At 38.0% G+C, this 22,062-nt stretch overlaps 1 protein-coding gene across 4 annotated transcripts in view; it reads right to left on the reverse strand.

The window, feature by feature from the left end:
* LOC134814434 (phospholipid-transporting ATPase ABCA3-like) overlaps positions 1-22,062 on the reverse strand; it is a 33,447-nt gene that overhangs the window by 10,067 nt on the left and 1,318 nt on the right. The window contains exons 3-30 of one of the 4 annotated variants that reach the window (XM_063822558.1): positions 19,968-20,041; positions 19,716-19,747; positions 19,320-19,406; positions 18,903-19,023; positions 18,548-18,681; positions 17,290-17,416; positions 16,615-16,711; positions 16,237-16,347; positions 15,867-16,105; positions 15,094-15,201; positions 14,424-14,624; positions 14,089-14,191; positions 13,765-13,890; positions 12,320-12,373; positions 9,557-9,791; positions 9,217-9,407; positions 8,129-8,356; positions 7,730-7,929; positions 7,269-7,378; positions 6,429-6,505; positions 6,149-6,287; positions 5,856-5,987; positions 5,537-5,682; positions 5,200-5,362; positions 4,506-4,645; positions 766-894; positions 354-596; positions 135-251 (exon numbers count right to left, since the gene is read on the reverse strand). In XM_063822558.1, the coding sequence (XP_063678628.1) occupies positions 135-251; positions 354-596; positions 766-894; positions 4,506-4,645; positions 5,200-5,362; positions 5,537-5,682; positions 5,856-5,987; positions 6,149-6,287; positions 6,429-6,505; positions 7,269-7,378; positions 7,730-7,929; positions 8,129-8,356; positions 9,217-9,407; positions 9,557-9,791; positions 12,320-12,373; positions 13,765-13,890; positions 14,089-14,191; positions 14,424-14,624; positions 15,094-15,201; positions 15,867-16,105; positions 16,237-16,347; positions 16,615-16,711; positions 17,290-17,416; positions 18,548-18,681; positions 18,903-19,023; positions 19,320-19,406; positions 19,716-19,747; positions 19,968-20,041 (3,864 nt within the window). Of the gene's footprint in view, positions 1-134; positions 252-353; positions 597-765; positions 895-4,505; positions 4,646-5,199; positions 5,363-5,536; positions 5,683-5,855; positions 5,988-6,148; positions 6,288-6,428; positions 6,506-7,268; positions 7,379-7,729; positions 7,930-8,128; positions 8,357-9,216; positions 9,408-9,556; positions 9,792-12,319; positions 12,374-13,764; positions 13,891-14,088; positions 14,192-14,423; positions 14,625-15,093; positions 15,202-15,866; positions 16,106-16,236; positions 16,348-16,614; positions 16,712-17,289; positions 17,417-17,490; positions 17,624-18,547; positions 18,682-18,902; positions 19,024-19,319; positions 19,407-19,715; positions 19,748-19,967; positions 20,042-22,062 lie in introns of all 4 variants that reach the window. The other 3 variants (XM_063822550.1, XM_063822567.1, XM_063822574.1) reach the window with 3 other exon arrangements.

Below are 22,062 nucleotides of genomic sequence, written 5' to 3' on the forward strand. Positions count from 1 at the left end.
CAGAGTGAGAGTTCCAGAAAAAATATCTACATGAAAAATAGTTGGCTGTTCAGAGATCTTAGGAAAAATTGCTTTCTTTTAAACAAACTTAATAAAGCAATAGTGAAAAGAGGTAAATATTCGACTGTACTAACCTTGTTCTCACGCTCCTCCACTACGAACAGTACGAATGAGGTGGTGAGAAAAGAGAACCCAAGCAACATCATGATCGATAAGCTACCAGCTTGAAGACTAGCTCCTGCGTCCATAAACTGAAAAACAGAGTGTGAATGGTTGAGAAATCACAATCAATGTTCGTCACTACAGAATATGAACTAAGTAAAACTTATAATTAATAATTCAACAAAACATACCCTATCAATAAGAGATTTAGGTAGCGGTCTGTTCATCACGTTTATCCTTTTACTCTTTCCCCCAGAAACTAGCTGCATGTTACTCATCGCATTCTGAACCCCTGGTGCAAGATGAATGCCCTCATGAGAAAACCAGCCAGTGAGAACTATCTGTTTCTCGGCGTCAAGATTTGTGGTACCCAGGACAAAGTCTGCCGACGATTCATCATAATCATCGAGGGCCTTGCCGTCAGTAGATTTCAGCTGGTGGATATGAGATTGTTAGTACGATATATTACAGAAATGGTTACTGGGTGTTCGTTACCAAATGTGGTTAACACCAAGATATGATATAAGGTAAATAATGGATTGAGTCCGGGGGGGGGGGGGGGGGGGGGGGGGGGAGGGGGGGGGGGCGGGGGGGGGGTCTTACCAGTCTAACAACTTCTTTGGAAACATAAGATCTGGTGTAAGCGACTTGTTTCTTCCGGTAAAACTTCACATCACCCTCTATTTGGCCGAGGAACACGTTGTTGAAGTAACTCAAATCATCATCCAGATACTGAAACAGAAACATGATTAAGAGAAAAAACAAAAACATGGTTAATAAAGGTCCCCCTCTAGGTCTAAAGTGTGCCATTTAAATCAAAATAAGCTCATGTTTCTAAAGATTGACTCATTTTGTAACTTATTTTATTTGAACGATACCGTACGTGTTGAATGTAGATGTAATTATCTCAGATGACATTTGGTCACTGCTGATTAATCTCACTTATCCCTCTCAATTGGTCAAAAATATGCAAGGCACGGTGACAGCAAAGCATTTTTATCATTCTCTGTACAAAAAAAAGTTTTTTTCTCGGAAATTTCTACACAATGATACCAGTAATTTGTAATAGCTTTACCATCAGTGGCTCCGGTAGTTAAATTTGTTATTTTCATGGACAGAGTAAATTTAAGTGGTTAAGATTTAAGTGGTTTTAATGGGACATCATATCGAGCAGAGGGATATTCTCGATCTTAATTCCCTCGCAAAGTCATGACTGAAGTCAACAAAGCTACTTGGACACTTTAAATAAAGAAGTTATTGTAAAGCAATATATCACATGTTCACCTAAATTACTATAACGTTGGAACTTAAAAGCAACCGTCTCAATTATACTTGTGTACGTGATAAATCACTACAAACTATAATCAGAAGGTCTGACCTTTTCTTCACACAATGACTCAGTCAACATTGTTTTGTTTTGTTCTTATTTTTGTCTCCTTCACCGACTCTTGGAATCCATTGCAGGTGGCTTGGAAAGCTCATCCGATAACGCAGGGTGTGTACGAGGAGATAAAATACAGGAAGCGAGTCATGAAACCCCTCAGATTCAAGACAGTGACCACAGTGCCGCGTACAGTGCAATTAGTGTTCATGTATGATCCCGGATCAATAGGTTACCTCAAGTGGAACGAAAAGACCTGGGATGTAGACCTGGGCAGTTGCACGAAAACCAGTAAAATGTGGAACGTTCCAGATCATCCGGTCAAAGTTTGGGAGGTTACGTGGAAAATGAGGGCTTTGGTCATCAAATGTAACGAGAAAAGGGTATGGAAATACAAGTACGCCAACATACGGGGCAACTTCTACGATGGGTTTTGCGGGCCCAGATATTCAGAAACTGAAGCGCCATTGAAAAGCATCAGGTTCATTCACACGGCTTTGGAGTTCGTTAGCGGTGAGCCACCGGAAAGATTTAACGTGCCAGTAGAGTACTACACAAAACATAGAAAATAAGACACGAATAATGACCAATTGTCGGGGCAGAGAACTGAAACATCTATTGTCAGGAAGGCCCCTTAAGGGCCTAGACACCAAAAAAGTTGTAATAGTTGTGGTGATTGCTCGGCAATTTTATCCGTTATAAATTCAAGGGACATACATGTATATGATATGTTCAAATAGTAAGAATAAGAAAGTTAGCTTATAAACGCCTCTAAATTATCAAAACAAAATGAAAAAGTCATAATTTTATACCAAATTTTTTCTTAATTTGTTTTCTAACTTCGCCCTGAAGTTTACATTCTCATCCTGTATCACTGTCATTAACTTTATAAATTGTTAAACTAGAAGGCCCGATAGTCGATACTCGATACAGGTTCTATAACCATAAGTTTTTACCGGTGTGTATTTAATGTTTGAATTTGTAATTGATATTGCTATGTATAACTTGTTTAGTTTAAAACCGTGTTAATCGTAGAAAAGCGCAGACGTCAAATAATTTTAGGAATTGTGAGATTAAATTCTGTGTTTCAATTTCAAAGGTAGAATAACATCATCACACCTCATTGGACTTGGTCAAACACAAGGAAAGATCATGCTCGGTTCTATGATATTCTCCAATATCAATATCTAGTGGACGAATTTGAGAAATAATCTCTTCAAATTATCTGTCCTTGACTCCTCTTTCTGTCGTTGTAACCATGGAAACGGCCATTGTAATGACGTCTCCTTATCGCCATTAGGTGAACCGTATCAGACAGAGCCGTCCGAAATTCTCTTCCGAAATACGTTAATGCGTATGAACAATGAACATGGTAATAAAAACCATGTCTAAATTATAAAGAAATTGTAAGACAAAGAGCAGTTAGTTATATACGCTAATCTAACTGCGTATAATGCGATTACACTATTAATTGCACGAGGCGCAGCCGAGTGGAAATTGATACAATAATCGCACGAGGCGAAGCCGAGTTCGATTATTGCAGTTATTTTACGAGGCGCAGCCGAGTGCAATAACTGGTGTAATCGTATTATACATGCAGTTAGATTCACGTATAACTCCACGCCTCTGATGTTATAACCAGTGTAATTAGTTTATAATCGCACCGACTTTGTTGTTATACAGGGTGGGCCTCAAAAGTCTACCCATCCTTATCTCTTAAAATTGGAGCAGCTCGCTGAGATCTCACTAATTATTTTATTTCAGAATGAAAAAAGCGCCATAACTTACGTTCTGATTACTATTTTTGATTCAAATTTTTAGAGAATGTCAATCATAATTAGACACAACTTCGTGCTAAGTTTTGTGTGAGTCTGAGCTTGTCTGACAAAGTTAGCTCCTGAGTGTGCTAGCTTTAATTTCTCACCCAGAACTGTTTACATTGGTTAATAGAAACCACAAAAAAAAATCCTGGGTAAAAAAATTAAAAAACCACCGATTTATTTATGTTTTACCAATTCTATTCACCATGATACATCGCACATTCCATGTAAGAAGAACGATATAAACAAGCAGGAAGGATCATCTGTGATAGTCCTTATCAGTTAAAATATAGAGAGAATGGAATGTGCGATGGATCCATGTGAATAGAATTGGTAAAACGTGAATAAATCGCTGGTTTTTTAATTTTGTTACCCAGGATTTTTTTTGGTGGTTTCTATTAACCAATGCAAACAGTTCTGGGTGAGAAATTCAAGCTAGCTCGCTCAGGGGCTAAATTGGTCAAATAAGCTCAGTGAAGCACGCAATCACACAAAACTTGCCACAAAGGTTTAGATACTTGTTATTAACATTCTGTGAAATTTAGAAGCAAAAATATTTATCAGAACATAAGTTATGCCACTTTTTGTTTTACAAATAATTAGTGAGATCTCAGCCTCATACTGTGTTGTGTTAATGCAATGTAAGGATTGACTTATTCCAAACACAAGGAAAGATGTTGTCCTAAACTATGAATTTAAATTTATGCCCACAAATTTAATTCGTGCGACCTTAGCACTAACGGTCGCCAAATCTACCTCAGGCAGTTGATTTAAGTCAATACTTGAATCAGCACCTCACAGTAGTAAAATACTCGGTTTTAATTAGGTCCTCATTTTACGAGGTACTCTCTCTAACTCTAATTATCTGCCTGAGCCATGATTTACAGCATCTTTCAGGGAATCAGTGCAATTAGTTTAGTTATCGTACCTAATAAGATTTCGGTCACTCTCAAAACAGTGCAATTAGTTTTGTAATCGCACCCCCTGGAACAAAAGCCGGTGCAATTATGGAATTAATAAATGGCCGCCAAAGAGGTCAAAAGTGGAGTTATATTTATAATTGATATAGGTGATATAGGTGATAAAGGTGATAAAGGTGATAAAGGTGATAAAAGTGATAAAGGTGATCACGTGTATAGTACCTTCTCGTGGACCTCAGGTCGATCTCCACATGTGGCGTTTGGAGCTGCTGTAGGTTCGAAACACGTGTCATAACAAGCCTTGTACCCCCACACCGACTTCCTCTTGTCAGCACAGAACTTCCATTCAAGCTTGTCAAGTCCTTGAAAGGATAATAAAAAATTATGCGATTTGTTAGAAAATTGTTTTTGAATCTTGTTTCGAAATCGAGTTTTTAGCTGTTTCTGATAGAATTAGAGCAAGTGATATTATCTATCAGTTGGTTTTAGTCTCATATCCTAAATTTGTGTTAACAGTAAACACCACCTGCCCCCTTAAGATTCCAAAGACCATGTTAAGGTGATAGGTGCTCAAAGTCGGCGAGCAATAGAAAATGTTAGAAGTAAAGTTAAAGATTTTTTTAAAAAACTGGAATAATACAAAATATTATAAAATTATAGAGGGACAAAAAAGATAAAACTTAAAATGTGATAGGTAAACCAAACCTTGTGCTATACAATCAGGGCACAATTGTATAGCCGGATTGTTGCAGCACCTAATACCGCAGTCACGTGTTTGCACGTACCAATCCTTCAACCAAAACACCAACTTCTGCAATCTAAAATCCACCTCCAAGCCGTTAAACTTACTGAGATACGACTGTAGGCCAACCTATCGGGAAACATTTACTCGGGATAATTTCAGATTTTAACGCACCTAAATCAACACAAACTTCTGCAAGTTCAAGAGATTGTTCTAAACAGCAGGTTTCCTTCAGATACTCCGCCTTGTTTTGGTAGTCCGTTTTGTTTTGCCGCACAGCCTCACCAAGACTGTTTCCGAACAAGTTCTGGGTTTCTAAGTAATCCGTGATCGGAGTCTGAAACAGCATGAGATGTAACAAACAGCGATAACGAGCATTTTTAAAAACAGCGAATAGAAATTGAAAAACAGCAACATTAGCAACATTATGATAATGTATCAAATCTATTGCACTTAATCGGTCTGAAGAAGCGAAAGACCAAATAAGATCTAAAAGCTTCAGTAAAATTACCGAAAAGTAGTTATCGGTGTCTCCTGTATCAGTCAAGTCTGCCAGGAAGGCCATTCCTCGCATTCCTTTCCCGGGATAGTCGGTGAGCGTGATAAACCTTGACTCTTCTGCGTCAGGAGAGGGTGCAGTGTAGACTACCAGTAACCCTGTGGAATTTGTAAAGTTTTGTAAAGTTTAGAGTTTAGAGGTTAGAGTTTAAAGTTTAGCGGTTAGAGGTGAAAGTTTAGAGGTTAGAGTTTAGAGGTTAGAATTTAGTAAAGTTGTCACGATTTTAGTTGTCACGATTTTAGTTCCGGGGATTGTGATTAACAAAACTTACCAAGGACAGCGAATAATAGTGGCAGGATAAGCTGTGCAATGATCGCTTTCTTGTAGCGCATTGAGTTGATGAAGCGTTTTCTGATCATTGCCTCCAGCTGTTGAACCAGGAGGGTCAAACCAAAGTTAAGCTCTGAAAATATTTCGAGTTTATAAGTAATGAACCAGCGAACAATCGAGGTAATTTTGTGTTAACTTCCATCATAATTCGCACTCGGTAGGTCTATCAAAATTTGGCCGCGAATTTCTACAAATATTAAATTTAAAACAATCCCAATATATGATAATACTGACCCTCCGGTTTAAAGACTTTGAACTGGCGGACATTTCCAGCCAGGTCTTCATCCTGCTTTTCAATCTTGATAGCATCTCCATTTTCAAGTTTTCCATTCTCTAGCAGCAAGTTCTTCTTATCTTCTTCTTCTTCTCCGACCTGAAGCGATAGATTTGAGCGTCAAACTATCTACTAGCCGTCAGCAATAAACTGCTGACGATTTTTTTCAAAGTCCATGTCAAAATACGTTTCATAGGACAAGTAAAAACTAAAAATAAAGTGAGCAAACAGGATCCTTACCTTCATGAAGACTTCCTCCATTGTAGTGAGAGACAAACCAAAACTCTCGATATCAGCCTTATCGTCAAGGTTATCCTCTGTTGATTGAGTGTGGTCAGTTACGAAGTTACAGGTACGTTACACAATACAAAGACACCTTACAAAGACACCTTACACAATACGAAACGCAGGTCACAGTTACTTTTTACTCCTGTTCGTTCAAGCGATCGAGCAAACCGGCACAGCAGGGAAGATCAGAGAGCGATGGTGCTACTCTTGAATACTTCCAAGTCGCGATATAGCGGCAAAGTTATACAAATTGGCAAAGCCCTCTTCTATTTCTCTGACATGGAGCAGGTTTTAGCTTTTTATGAGATTCCAAACCCCTTCGGTCTGTATTACCCGGGGATAGTGCCTATGAAGGTGCCTTGCAACGTGAAACATTTTCAGCTGGCCTGTTTTCAGCGGAAGCATTTTTACCTGAATCGCGCAGGGCAGACATATTTCTTAATGTTGAAAATTCACTCTCAAGTATATTATCAATATTTTTGTATTGAGCTTTTATACAACCTGAACCCGGTGTAGGAACGTTTTTAAGTGACGAGAATTTGTCGTCAAATATGTCGTCAGTCTTGATAGTCAGTCTATTGACAGTCAGTTCTGATCATACGAAAATGCTTTCTTAGCCTTGCCATAGCAAACCATTACATTAACCAAAAATAAAGTTTTGTCTCAATCAGTTGAAATTACAAATTAAGTAATCAGATTTTCAGCCGGGACTGAAAAATAGGAATTTAAAAGTTTTTGAAGTAAAAAAAAGTTGTGTAAAATGTTTACAGGGTATTAAAGTTTAAAACCTACCTTCAAGTTTCTTGAATAGTGGGACAAAGTTGTCGACTTGATTATCCGGTAATATAAATACAAGCTCACTGCCAACATCACTTATCTTCTGGGCTGAAGCAACGTGCTTCCTGAACATTAGTTACTATTCCACTGTACATTAGTTTAGTTCCACTGAACATTAGTTACTATTCCACTGAACATTAGTTACTACTCTACTGTACATTAGTTACTATTCTACTGAACATTAGTTACTATTCCACTGAACATTAGTTACTATTCTACTGAACATTAGTCACTATTCCACTGTACATTAGTTACTATTCCACTGAACATTAGTTACTATTCCACTGTACATTAGTTTAGTTCCACTGAACTCAATATTCAAATACAAATAAGTACAATTCAAAAAGCCACTGAGCAATTCTTTCAAGGCTTCATTCGTGAAAGACATTTAAAATCTAGAACAACACCGAACTTACTTAATGAATTCTTCAACAGCAGGGACATCGCATCCGGGTTTCTTGACCAGAGTCAGATGGTAACCAACACCGTATTTCTTTTTCAAGAACATAGAAGAGCCAGAACAGACGAGTTTACCAGACGCCATGATAGCGACACGATCTCCTAAGAAATCTGCTTCGTCCATGTAATGAGTCGTAAGTAGGATCGTTCTACCCTCCTGATAAAATAGTGATTAAATAGTCAATAACTAGTGATAAAATAGTGATAAAATAGTGATAAAATAGTGATAAAATAGTGATTAGATATTAATTAAATAGTGATTAAATCGTGAGCATCATTGATTTTTTCAAGGAATCAGAGATATCGAAAAAGAAATCTTATCACACTTAGAAGCAGAAATAAAATATGATTCTAACCTTGTTTTCGAGAATTAAATCCCAAGTAGCACGTCTCGCGTAGGGATCCATACCAGCAGTAGGTTCATCCAATATGACCACCTTGGAACCCCCAGCCAACGCGACACCGACACTCAACTTCCTCTTCATACCTCCGGATAACTCATCTGCTTTGGTATCCACCTTGTCCTCCAGCTTTAACATTTCCATCATCCTGTACGCTTCTGTCATGATGTCGCCGTCATAGCCCTGCAGTGAGAGGGGTTTCATAATATGCGCACTTTGTAATGCTAAACAATGGTACGTGACTTACAGTTACCGGTGTTAAAAACAATGATAAGTCACGGGCAACAGTGTTAAAATCTGTATCTAGCCCTGAAGTTGAAGGAGTTTCTTCAAAACAAATGCGCTCTTCGGACGAAAGATAGAGTAACAGTGTTAAAACGAGCGTTTAACTCTAAAAGTCTACAATTTAACTTTAATTGAAAATTGCTGAAATTCTTAATAAAAAGAATAGAGCCAACTTCGATAGAATTAAAACGAGCAATGTTTGTTGGTATTCCGTCTGACTGTAGTACTTTTTTTGTATCCGGTTCGTAATGAAAAGTGAAGAGGCAGTGTAGTGTTTTAACATTTCGTACCTTGTGAATTTTCCTTCAAATGTTTAACTGAGAATCGACTTGATAATGTCATTCTAAAAGTAAGATGGTTTAACATCTACGAAAAGGGCAGCGTATGTTTTTCTATGATGAATTATATAATCTAATGTACTAACAGTTTAAAGTTGACCTGAGTATAGGCGCGCCTTGAGATTTGTAGCTAAACTAATTTATGTCAATGCAACACAAATATTTATAATAATCATTTTGGGTTTCGCTAGTTTGCTCGTCTTTGCTGAATTTTGTTTATCATTCTTTTGGGTGGTCAAACATGCTCATAAAATCACCATGGGACATTGAGATCCCATTTTCCTAAATTTTCTAAAGAACGCAAAATTCTCGCCCCCGGCTCCGCTAGCGTATCTAAGTTTAAACCCCAGCAAAAAGTGTTGGCAACAGTCCTGCTGAAGTCAACAAATAAAGATGCGGAAAGAAAAAGAGCTGACGTACCTTGAGTCTAATGAAGAAGAGAAGATGCTCCTTGACAGTGAGCCGATCAAAGAGGACGTTATGTTGAGGGCACATCCCCAGGCTGCCCCTGACCTTGTCCATACTGGTCAGGATGGAGTGCCCGTTTACCAGGGCGTTTCCGCCGGACGGAGAGAACAGTCCAGTCAACATGGACATTGTCGTCGTTTTTCCTGCATTGTTATTAATTTTTGTCTCATGGGAAGTCTCAGCGAGCGCGATTAAGTCATGGTCATTACCATTAACCAGAACATTCCCGTCATAATTTTACCGATATAGTTAACGTTGACACTTGCCTTGTTTCTCAGCTCTTAAGACTTACCAGCCCCGTTGTGTCCCAGCAGAGAGGTGATCTGACCTTGATACATATCCAAACTCAACCCATCCACCGCTGTCATCTTCCCCTTGGGAGTCTCGAACCTCTTCACCAGTCCCTGGATTGATATGCCAACTGTCTTGTGTCTGGGCCTTTTCTCGTGTTGAGCATCTTCCACGTCGATTACAGTGGGAGGTACTGGTATACCGTCACCGTCAACTGGTGGCATACCGTCACCATCCTGCACAAAGTGAGATAAGCATATTATCATTTAATAGACATGCCTTCAGTTTACTTGCTTACTTGCACAAAATCAAAACGTTCTGTGGAAAAGTGCACAAATGACATCGCTAATCACGCAACCCATGCTACTAATCACGCAACCCATGCTACTAATCACGCATTACATGCTACTAAAGGTTGTCCTATGACGTTCCCCTACAATTGAACTAGCTTCACAATTAAGAATTACTCCAAAAACACGTGTGACACATTCAGCGTACACCTAAACGTTTAACATTACGAAAATCAAACGAAAATACTGGCGCACATCAATTTGACGGGCGGTCAAAAGAGCTTTACCATTTACCAATGATAATTCCTCTTTTGCCAGCACAAATCCCGCCTCAGACCAAACACAAGCGATATTCTGCAACGCATGACCCGATGAATTATTATTGCTATTATTAATATGCAGATCAATCAGATAAGATAATTATGGATCTGATAATCCATTAAGTGCTGCACTAAACAGCTTCATAGTTCTGCTATCAAATGATTGGGTGGACAAGAGAGGCGGATGCCGGGTGGCTATTATCATCTATCGTTACATTATCGCTTGTTTAAAACCAGGATAATCACAGGCCATCCTCTTGATTCTCCCGAACGTTTCTTTCACTAGTTGTCATGGTAATTGTACATTGTTGAGAACTTGCCACTTCATCTGGCAAGATTGACATTATAAGCCAGGCGTGTTTAAATTGTATTTTGAACTTTTAGCAGTTTAGCAGGTTGAGTTTCGATGACTCCAATTTATTTAGACAGCTTTGGAAATAAGTAGGGAGCCGACCAGACTGAGATAAACGCTTCTGTGACAATTTTACGACGTTTGTTCGTTTCGTCATATTTAAAATATCTTAGACTGACGATCTGTAGAAAATGGGCAAGCAGAAGTCTCTTGTAGTTACAGGAGACGGGTACACACATTACAAGAGTGTTTACTCGCATCATGCATGATCATTCCCGATCATTGCCTGATCAGATCGGCTTTTAAATTGTTGCTAACAGTTCGAAATATTTTATCATCCCAGGATAATACATATGTCTGTTTGTCATAACTGGAGCCGATCTTTATTTTGCTTCATTCCTTCGTTTATGTTATGTCTGCGTCGGATGTAAATTATAAAGTCAGAAAATATGTTCTTTCAATGCTAAATCTAATCTTAAATATGGTCGCCAAAGCAGACTAGTTTATGTAAATCTATAAATAGTATCCTATTTATCCATGTACAAGCAGCTCCGTTTGTTGGAAACTAACACGATTATTCACTATAAGGAGGACGGACAGACCACCAATGGAAAGATGGGTGATATCTGGTCTCCTGGTAACGACGCTCTATATCCTCACATTAATGGGAAGAGAGGTCTCCTCAGCTGACCTCTCCAGGAGGAACATACCCCGTAACTCAACGCTAGAGCTTGTTGAAAATGTTAACGCCTCTCTGGACCACACGTTTCAGGGGCTCATAGATATTTCTCAAAACGAGACAATGCAGGAGGTGTACAAGGAGAACGCCAGGCTGGCCCGGGAGGATGCAATAGTCGATAAAGCCCTCATGATCATCGGGATTGGAGCGGGAGTGATTATTACACTGGGTCTGGCATATTACGCTAAGATGGGTTATTGTACTTCTGAGGTGTAGAACTCACAGCAGGGGGTAGGCAGTGCTCTTTCTCCCGCAAATGTGTTGATGTAAATAACAGGTTTCAGTTTCCACTTTGGCATTACCTCGACTGTTGTCACGAACTAGGGGATGATTGATGATGAGACTCGTGGACATCGCGATTGGGTTTGAAACTGTTGTTAACGATCCGTCAGCTTTATCTCAGCATGTGCATGGTTCGGTGTTTTATTTTTTACATTTGACCGAGATCATCTACTTACCGGGATGCTACAACGTTAAAGACGTTCACCTTTCGTTAAATCGTTCTATAAGAATATGTATGATCCCCCTTCGGTAGATTATTTTGGCACGCTGGTTTGAGGAAGGCTTTTTTAGCAAGGCCCTTCAATACAGAGCGATTGACCACAACCCAAACCAAAATAAAACTGCAGATATTCTGCTCATGATAGAAAGATTGTTAGTACAGAGAAAACTAATAACATTGGTTTATATGACATTGGTTTATACCTGTTTATGTGTTGTCTTATTTTAACAAATGTGTTGTCTTATTTTAACAAATATCTTGATTCTTGACATATATCTTCATGGTTGTATAATTTATAAGTTATCATATTTCGAATGGTTATGAAACTAATAACAACATTTAACATGCAATCATGCACCATGGGACACAGCACTACATCAGCGGACAGCATCAATTTGGTTAAAACATACAAATTTGACAATTTTTCGAAGATACAAAATACTCCATAATAATTCAGTGAACATCACTGTTACACTACCACATTCCCCATCATATACACATATCACAGTGTATTATGAGTGTAACAATTGGTCAAGAAACAAGATCCACATACAAGGTTACCTTTCCATCTTCCACGTGATAGGAGTTAGAAATAACAGTTCCGTTCTTGTTGTACTAGAGAACATCCAAAAGTTAGGAGTAACATTAAAATGTTTATAAAATTTAAAATAATGTAGGTACAGCCAATCCCCGATTTAAAATGACTTGTTGAGTAGGATAATTTGACAACGTTTCCCGGCAAAGCGGTCTTTTGTTTTACACTAATGAACCGCGCTAGGAAGGCTAAGAAATTGATATTTGTTCGAGACACGGCAAATCGGGGTTTGGTTGAGTACTCCGTATGGGTTGGAGATAACAAGGCGCTATTTTAACATCACATTATGCTTTAATCATTCTTATCCTGTTTGACAGCTAATTTTAACTTCTTTGGTAGAAAAGCACAATAAAGGCCAGGAAACAGGATGCAAAAATGAAATATAGACTATTAGACAATGTATAATGAACAAATACAATGTAAATTGTACATGGTACATTGTTAGAGTGCACGTGGGCGCTCTACTTATGATACACCTGATATGTCTAACAACCCGGTGCGTGTGAGTATTGACATGAACGCTCTACAAAGTACACTCACAACCTGACTTCCTGAACTGTTAGGGTTCAACACGGCCGCTATATTACGGGAGGCATTACAGCGCACAATCAGCTAACATGTACTAAAGGAGAGGGTTCAACTGCGGGCTGTAAAAAGTAAAGTTTATAGCAGGGCATGCGTTTTTCAGAGAGAAAATATGTGGATAATCGAATGAACAAAAACACTTAAACGTTGATCAAACTAAAAGTAAATTTAATTTTGGATTTTAAGGCTGGTGCTTCTTTAACAATAATTTCGCCGCGGTTAAACCACGCACGATCTATTTTCCCTACGACACGATGTACTTGTATTTTGTACCATTAATTCTTTCGAGTGAAAAGAGTGACTGGAAAAAATAATAAACGAGTGGGATTCGCGCATGGTAAAAATTGACGATTTATTTGACCAATGTAGCGCCGCGCGCATCAACAATAAATGAATCCAGAAAATTGCGGAAAATAACTTTGCGAAGGAGGAACTTCACTGTAATTAATTAACACGTGGCTAGCGTCGCGCGCAGCATAACAGACGCTTCCAATACACACAATTATAGGGGAGTGGTCTATATTGCGAAGGAGCAGACTTTTGTCGACACCGTAGGACCGTCGGGCCACCTCATATATCCAAACCCGATTACTTATTCCCTACGATCTTTTTGCCTTCGGCAAGAGTAGGGAAAAAAATTGTCGCATTTCAAATGAACACTCAAATCCAAACTTGGGCTATAAGTGGTTAGATTCGTAGTCACCACTGACCACACAACTGCTCGATGTCAGGACTGGAAGAATGGACGATAACACACAGAACATGTTGGACACGATATTTACAGAGATAACACTGTTGCTCTCAATGGAGCCAGTGCTTCTCTTACCCCGAAGGAGTGGAACATTGTATTGTACCAGTACCTAGGGTCCCAGGATATCTCGGATATCCCGGATGCCCATGGGGACACTAGGATACTCTTGGATTTTTTGGGGGACACTAGGACACTCTTGGGCTGTATGGAAATATTTACAGTGCAGAGGAAGTGAATTTTTGTTAAAATATTAAAGAGTTCAAATCAAGTGTTTATCTGAGGAACTAAGGTTAATGTCTCTTTCTGCAAGCTTAGAAAATAACTGGGAATGTTTTCAGTTAGAATCTGCCCTGGACTACGAAAAAATTGAGGAAATAGATTGTAATTAAAAATATATACCTTATCCATGTTGATTTCAGATCCCATCCAGTAGGTCTTAGTGAACATGAACCAGGGTTTTTGCTTGATACCAAACTCACCGGGGAACACTGCCTCCACATACCTAGTAATAATTCAATGTTAAACAGCTCCAGAAATTTCATCGGTACAAACGCACCATCTCTATATCATGTTTAGATCGCAGAAAAGTTCATGTCTCGGGCTAAAGCAAGTTTTGAATAACTGTTTTGGAATGATAAATGATGTCATCATTTGAGCGACGCCAGCTGAAGAGTCATTAGTCGCCCACGTACATTCGTACAGTACAAATTTAGTGCAAAACTCAAACAACTAACCAGGTCATGAGAGAGTAGATGATAATGTCTACAAACAACATGATCATTACATCAGCCATGGTGAAGGTATCCAAGTCGCTGGTTTGTGTGGCAACGTTGGAAAACTGTAGACCTTCCTCCATAGTCTCCCACTTGGAGATGATGTTAGCTCCGTATCCCATACAGGTGGACGATAGGAGACAGCTCATATACCGGGCATTACTGTGGTATTATTATAGTTATTTTAATAAATAAAGTTGATATATTAGTCATTATATTAGACTCATCAAACTTAGATTCTTAGCACAATTAACATCCTGAGAGTTCATGGATACTACGCAAATAACAAGTATTATCTCACGAACAAGAGATCGTCCTAGATTTTAAAGGGAGATTTTAAAATATCTAAACCAAGGTGGTTACCAAGGTGGTTACCAAGGTGGTTACCAAGGTGGTTACCAAGGTGGTTACCAAGGTGGTTACCAAGGTGGTTACCAAGGTGGTTACCAAGGTGGTTACCAAGGTGGTTACCAAGGTGGTTACCAAGGTGGTTACCAAGGTGGTTACCAAGGTGGTTACCAAGGTGGTTACCAAGGTGGTTACCAAGGTGGTTACCAAGGTGGTTACCAAGGTGGTTACCAAGGTGGTTACCAAGGTGGTTACCAAGGTGGTTACCAAGGTGGTTACTCACTCAGACATGTTATCAAACTCGTTCCCAAGGAAGAAGTAGGGGACATAGAGAAGAAAGTAGCCGAGCATAGTGCCAGCAATTGCAGTGGTAGTCTTTGAGAACAACGTACTGAAATGAGTAAGGTTATTTATCTAAATTCTAAATCCCTTATTTTTAGGCTGTAGATACTTCCCTCATAATCAAACTGACTCGGGGCCAAAATAACATCCAAAATAGCTATTATTCTTCCTTATTTTTCGGCTGAATATGGGATAGTTGAATATAACGAGTTTCAAAGTGCAAAATGAAGCAAATTTATCATATAATATCCGTTTGAAAGGCAGTAAAATGGAACCATACTTTCCTTTGGATTTTTCGACTATTAAAAAAAGGCGGATAAAAAAGGAGTTCTTTCAACGTTGCTTTTTTATCGAGGTTATTTATGATATTGTACCAAATCCCAATAATTTAAATTTTGGCTGAAGAGCGGCTCCCATCCGACTGTCCGAGTTCCAATACTAGGAAGAACAACGACCGTCGACCATACTTGTGAGCAGTGATGGAAGGTTTGTTGTCCACTAGTCAACGGAAAGTAAAGACTTAACTAAATGGCAGTTTTGAACCAAATTTCTTAGATTTTCATCGGATCTCTCCCCCTCTCCCGCAGTACTTCCCCTTGTCGTATAGCAGAATTAGCTGAGCCAGTCGTTAGTCAAAATCCTTCTGATCGCAATTTGACGATACCAAACTTAATCTAAATACTTATAAATCTAGGCTGTAAAATATCATGTTACCTGAGGAAGAAACAGAAGCACATGACCGTGAGAGCATACTCAAACAAGAATAAGTAGAGAATGACGGGATGGGTGTAGAGGACGTAGTTAGCCAGTTTCATGACTAGAGTCATGAGAAAAACGGTAACCAGCATCAGTACTATTCGCTGGATGATCCAACTCAGCCACAGGATCCAGTTAGCTAGACCCATCATCTTCATCGTCTCTTTCATTCGACTTGCTTTTTCTCCTACCAATTCCTAAAATGGTGGCGTTAACGTCGTGCACACTGATTTACTATTTCCACGAAATAAAGAGTCTCATTAACAGATTAATATGGGTCTAAGACGAGATCTCAAAACCAATAGTATTTTCTCATTTTTTATCTTACCTTGCTAATGGAAGCCCCAATCCAGAGGAAGGAAATAACAATCATGAGAGGAAGACTGTTCCTGATCGCGTTCGCAAAGCTGTCTTCCTGCCACGCCGGGTACGGCATTTGCTGAATAAGGTGTGGATCAGACGACAGATATCGTACAAAAATAACACAGGTTGTTTCGGTTTTCTCAGAAGGAATAAACATAGGAGTTTGCCAGTTTTATACTTAAAATTCCCAAATGGTCTTTTGTTATGTACAACATGTGGATCACATTTCTACTAACATAACATAATAATACACCACCACTAGGCTCGTCCAATAGTAAGAATTAACATAACTTCAACTTTTAATCTTGCTGGGTATGGTTTTCCAGTTTCATCGTGCCCTTACCCGCAGTGCTACAACCGGCAGCTTCTCCAAACCCTCTCCCTCCAAGATGCATCTATCAATCACTTGTTGCAGAGCTATCCACCCTTGATCGTAGCCCCTGATTGTGACTTGTCAGTTCCGTGGATATTACAAACTGTACATTTGATAAGTTACGTACGAATTTGAATGTGACAGGATTTTTATAATTTGACAATAACACTAATACCGAGGAGTAGACATTTCCCATGGTTATGGAATTTGACGAAATGACATAAACTGATTAACCACAAATCTAGCGATGTTCGGGAGATTAGTAACTCAGGGATATTAGTGCCAGTCCAAAACTCTGACTGATCAAAATTTATTCAGAAATCGTAATGAGAACAAACCAGCCATTACAGTATAATTACAATCGTTTCACATCGATTACTCAGCTCAATTGTACACATATCAATTTGGACAAATATAGTTTAGCTGCTGAATTACCAGACAGCTGTTATCATTGATCACATGATAAAATCAGTTGACCTTAAACGGCCGTTGTTCATTGTAATTCCTTATTATGTATTGATAATTACTGTTTGTTGAGCATCAACCCAACTCATTACACATATCGGTGTTATACAGAGTTGATTATCTGACATCTGATTCTTTGACCTGTATAGGACATGCAACCATCACCTACACTTTACATACTTAAAAGTAATGGGGCCTGGTGTAAAATATGAGGGATATTTTCTTTCCATCTGCCAAAAGTAACCGCCAGATGTTCGCAGAGTGTAATTATACACAGGGTCTCCAGCCGCTGATTCCCACTCCAGTGCTAGATAATAAAACTTTTATCAACTGGGCTTTAAAAACAACAAAATTACATCATGTACTAAAGTTAGAACTTACCTGAAAAGTGATGGACCCGGTCTAAAATAATAGGGGTAATCTCTGTCTGTGTACCAGCGGCCACGACGGGCCACATTCGTCTGCATTCCCAGTGTGTAGTTAGCATGATGAACGTCAATTTCAATCTCGATTGCTGTTAGTGTAACGAATTTAAAAGATTGTTCAGGATATCTATTTATAGTAACATGTCAAATCTACTGTCGTGGCAGGAAACTCCTTATTATCAATCCGACGTTCATACACCAATATTTGCAACCACTCTGGAGTTCAATTACTCAAAATAAGTCATTAATTAAGGCCGAATTAATTAAGGCCGAATTTTAAACACTGGAGATTATGCCTAGCCGTTGGAGTCAATTCTTAGATAGGAGTAAGTTTGCCGTTTGGTAGCAAAAAGGTCGATAAATTCCGTAATATGATAATGCAGTAATTACTTGACGTTTCCATTAAACCATCTGAATCCATCTTCGATCTTCAAAAGGCGAGATAATCCCCACATAAGAAATTGTTTAAGAAAAGTTTTCATAAACTAGAAAAAAATTACGGAGAAGTTTACAAATTTCAGGAATGCTTTCTGAGATTAGTTCCGACGATATTTTGTAAAAAACAGCATTGTGATCGGCCCTTTAATCGACGCTTGTGTCCTGTGACTAGTTGAGATCTTGTACGTGGGGCGTATGGCTGTAACCTGGTTGGCTGGCTACTCGATCTATAAAACACCTGCGCGCACTTAACGCGCATCAAAGTAGTGCCTACAAGAAACAATAGATACGTTCGGTGTTAACGCTATAAAAACCGAGCATGATCCTTCGGGGTTCCCTGAGTATCGAAAATTTGACTCAATTATACAATAAGCTATCATGTATATAAACAATGGCCCTTTGACAAACTTGTAAGGGAAAGGGTCTTCCTCATGACCCAAAAAATACTTACTGAACCTATGAATACATACAGGTTCAATTTTGTTCCATTTTCGATTCATGCTCTACTAGTCATATCAACAATTTAGGTAGAAATAAAATTGAAATCATTTAGCTTCCTAGACTCTTCAACATACCTGCTGAAAACATGGCTGAATTCTGGACGAGACTTTCTTCAAGAACTTTTTTATCCATGATCGCCAAGAGCTTCAAATTGTCTGTTTCTATTCCGAGCTCCGTTCTTATCTTTAAAATTGCCTTTGCCAACTCTCTGGCAACAAATCAATTAGTTTAATATTATCTGGATAACGTTTGACATTATGTCCATGATAAATTGACCGTCCGCATTTGCTCTGTCATATTGTTATTTTTTTGTCCAACTTACTTAGGGTAGGGTACTCATCATTGTTGTGAAATTCTAAAACGAATATTTGTATTTTGTCATCGTACATTTTTTCAGGTTAATATTCGAGAGGTCAAGATTTTACATACGCCGGGTTAGTTGTGTCCAGTTCTTTAACAATATCTTTGATTTCATCTTCTGTAAATTGCTCAACCACAAAGTCTTGAAGATAGTCCTTACTATCTCTCATACAGTTCGCTATAGCTAGAGCTGAAAGTAACAAAAATCAGAATATGTTTTACAAAAAGTTTAATATGTACTAAATTTGAATTCTTAAGTCATAATTAAACCGTTAAACTAGAATGAAAGTTATGGGTCTAAACTCAAAATCGGATGACCTAAAAATTAAAATTATACTCTATTTAAATGTAATATATTAGGATGCATTGAACCTATCGGACTACGATGACTACGATGAATGGGGACTTGCCACTCCATGGTAACATAATAATAATATACAATGTATATTCGTAGCTTATGTTTATTCAATAAAAGTGGGTCCTTACTTTGTGGGTTATCAGGAGAAATTCCAATCACAGATAGCCTAGGATATTTGTTATCAAACTTCACAGGAGACAAGGGATCAAAGTACGCTGAAAGAGAAGTCGTATTAGTCTTTAAATAGAGCGGTGAACTATATGAGATTTATTGGAATATTTAAAAATAATGAAACACAGGTTTGTTGGGGGACCACGAGCCCCCTCCAGCCAGTTTCAAGCTTGTCGCCCTGAACACATACAGTGAGCTGTGTAATAAATCAATATGATATATATTTAAGATTTATAGATTCCTGACAACCAAATAAGGTTTGAGTAGCTGATCTGATATTTTCAGCATTACAGGGGTTGGAGAATGAAAATAGTTGTACCAAAGTATATTAGCATTGATTAGGGAATACTCACAGAAGCAGTGATCTACAACAGGTGACGAGAGTCTGAAATAGAAATGGTACTCAACTTTCTTGCAATCACACTTTCACTTTTAGGGCATGTATAATGTATATTGTATAGAATATAAACTTTTACATCATTTAGAATTTTTGAACAAATTTCATTCTTGATATGTAAATAATACTTGAAGTAACTCCACGGTGTCGAATGTCAGCAACGTGCAGTAACAGCAGGTCATAATGAGGATATAAAGACTCTTCTTACCTGACGAGAGCAATAAGGCCCAGAAACACACATGGTAGAAGAAGTTCAACTAGAGCTCCTACTGGTCTTCTAAACTGAAACAAGAGGCATGTTTTAGAATATTACAGCCATGTTATACAACATTGCAAGCATGTTTTATTATATTACAGGCATGTTGTACAACATTGCAGGCAGTTTTATAGCATTACAGGCATGTTGTACAACAATGCAGGCGTGTTTTATAATATTAAAGGCATGTTTTATAACATTGCAGGCATGTTTTAAAACATTGCAGCCATGTTTTAGAACATTGCAGGCATGATTTATAATATTACAGGCATGTTTTAGAACATTGCAGACATGTTTTATAATATTACAGCACCATCTGACTAGTGACTAATGACTATCCATTAAGTCAGACAACCTGGGTAGTGGGGATTACATCTGAATGGTGTCATAAAAATAGATCATCAAATGGATGAACACCTGTTCTAGTAAATTGTGTGGCTGTATGAAAAGGAGCTAAATATATAGTAAATAGGGGAAAAAAGAAAACAGAAGGAATAACAGGTGGCCCAAAATTGCAGAGTAGAGTTACTTTTAGTTACTTAGCAATTATTACAAGATTGGCCTAACTCAGTTGGTAAATACTAAATATGCAACTTTAATGATACTGCTTTACTGCATTAATTCAGATGTAAATCTGCTTCTATTTCTCAGAACATTTCACTGTTGCAACCTATTTGGGTCCGGCTGTCATACTCATATCTATAAAATGTTATTAATTATTATACCATTAATTATACATCTCATGAATGAATCGACCCTAGTAACTTTGCGAGAACTGGTTTCTAATTATAATTGCATCTCAGGTGTCCCAAACCACAACTACGTACGAGTTACGAAATAACAGCATTAGCAGCTATACTAACAGCTATACTAACAGCATTAGCAGCTATAAGCATAGCAGAATACAGTGAGTATATTTATGTTTCTTAAACAGTGCAGCTTGCACATTGTACCAACATTTCATACTTTACAGACAATATACCCAATTAAGGGTGTGTTCGTGGTGCAAAACTTTTAATTGTCATGTTTACATATTTTATATCAGACACAAATTCTGTGATATTAGCCTGGTAGCGTAAAGATGTAATTAAATGAAGTGCAAGATCGCTGACCCAAACTTTAATGAGGTTGCCACACTTCATATTACGAACACAGACCTTGGCCCAGTATTACCTATATTAGGAGTTACAATTATATTGAAACTGATACCGGTGAGAAACACATGAATACTTAGTACTTGCCTGACGTATCAAGCTATTTCTAGGCCACCTTGTAAATAATATGCTTTTAGTAGCGGAATCCTCACGTCACAAACCAAAACGTATTTCAAAAAGATCTGCTTGACCATGAAGATGGTGCTTGACCATCAAAATGCTTAATGTAAAATATAAGCACTGCTCATGCATTAATGGTGTTTAAATTTACCGTTTAACTAATTTTAATAGAACAATCTTGCCCAAAATATGGTCACTTTTTAGACGTTACGTACCTAGACATGATGTAACTAGTTTTAAAATAAAACGAACATTTTGATTCTTGGTTATGATAAAAGAGAATGGCAGTACAGAGCAAACCACATGTTTATATAAAGCAGCAATATAGCTGAAGTGCAGTGTATAACACAGTGTATAGTGCAATGTGTACAATGTAAAGTGTACAGTGTAAAGTATACAGTGTTTCTAGAAACTGAATATTAAGAAGCATTATATACAAATTTAATAATAAATTGAGCTGGAATGGCGAAGCTGCATTGGTTAATAACTAATAGCGATCCTAACCAGTAACACTAATAACAAGGTAGTTTTAGTTTGAATAGTGCATAATATTGCACTATTTAATATAACTTGAGATAACCCATGTTACGTTAAACAGATCTATTACATGATTATCACTAAAAATCTTGCCTAAAAAACCACAAATTTATCACGACAGGGTCATTAATTAATTTTCCTTTACGTAATACTAATAACTCTTTTTTAAATCAGAAAAGTAGCCTCCATTCTAAAAACTAATACATATCAATATGCATTCATAATTCATTTTTTCA

Source organism: Bolinopsis microptera, chromosome 1 (genome assembly GCF_026151205.1).
Source record: "Bolinopsis microptera isolate Bmic1 chromosome 1, MBARI_Bmic_1.0, whole genome shotgun sequence".
NCBI lineage: Eukaryota > Metazoa > Ctenophora > Tentaculata > Lobata > Bolinopsidae > Bolinopsis > Bolinopsis microptera.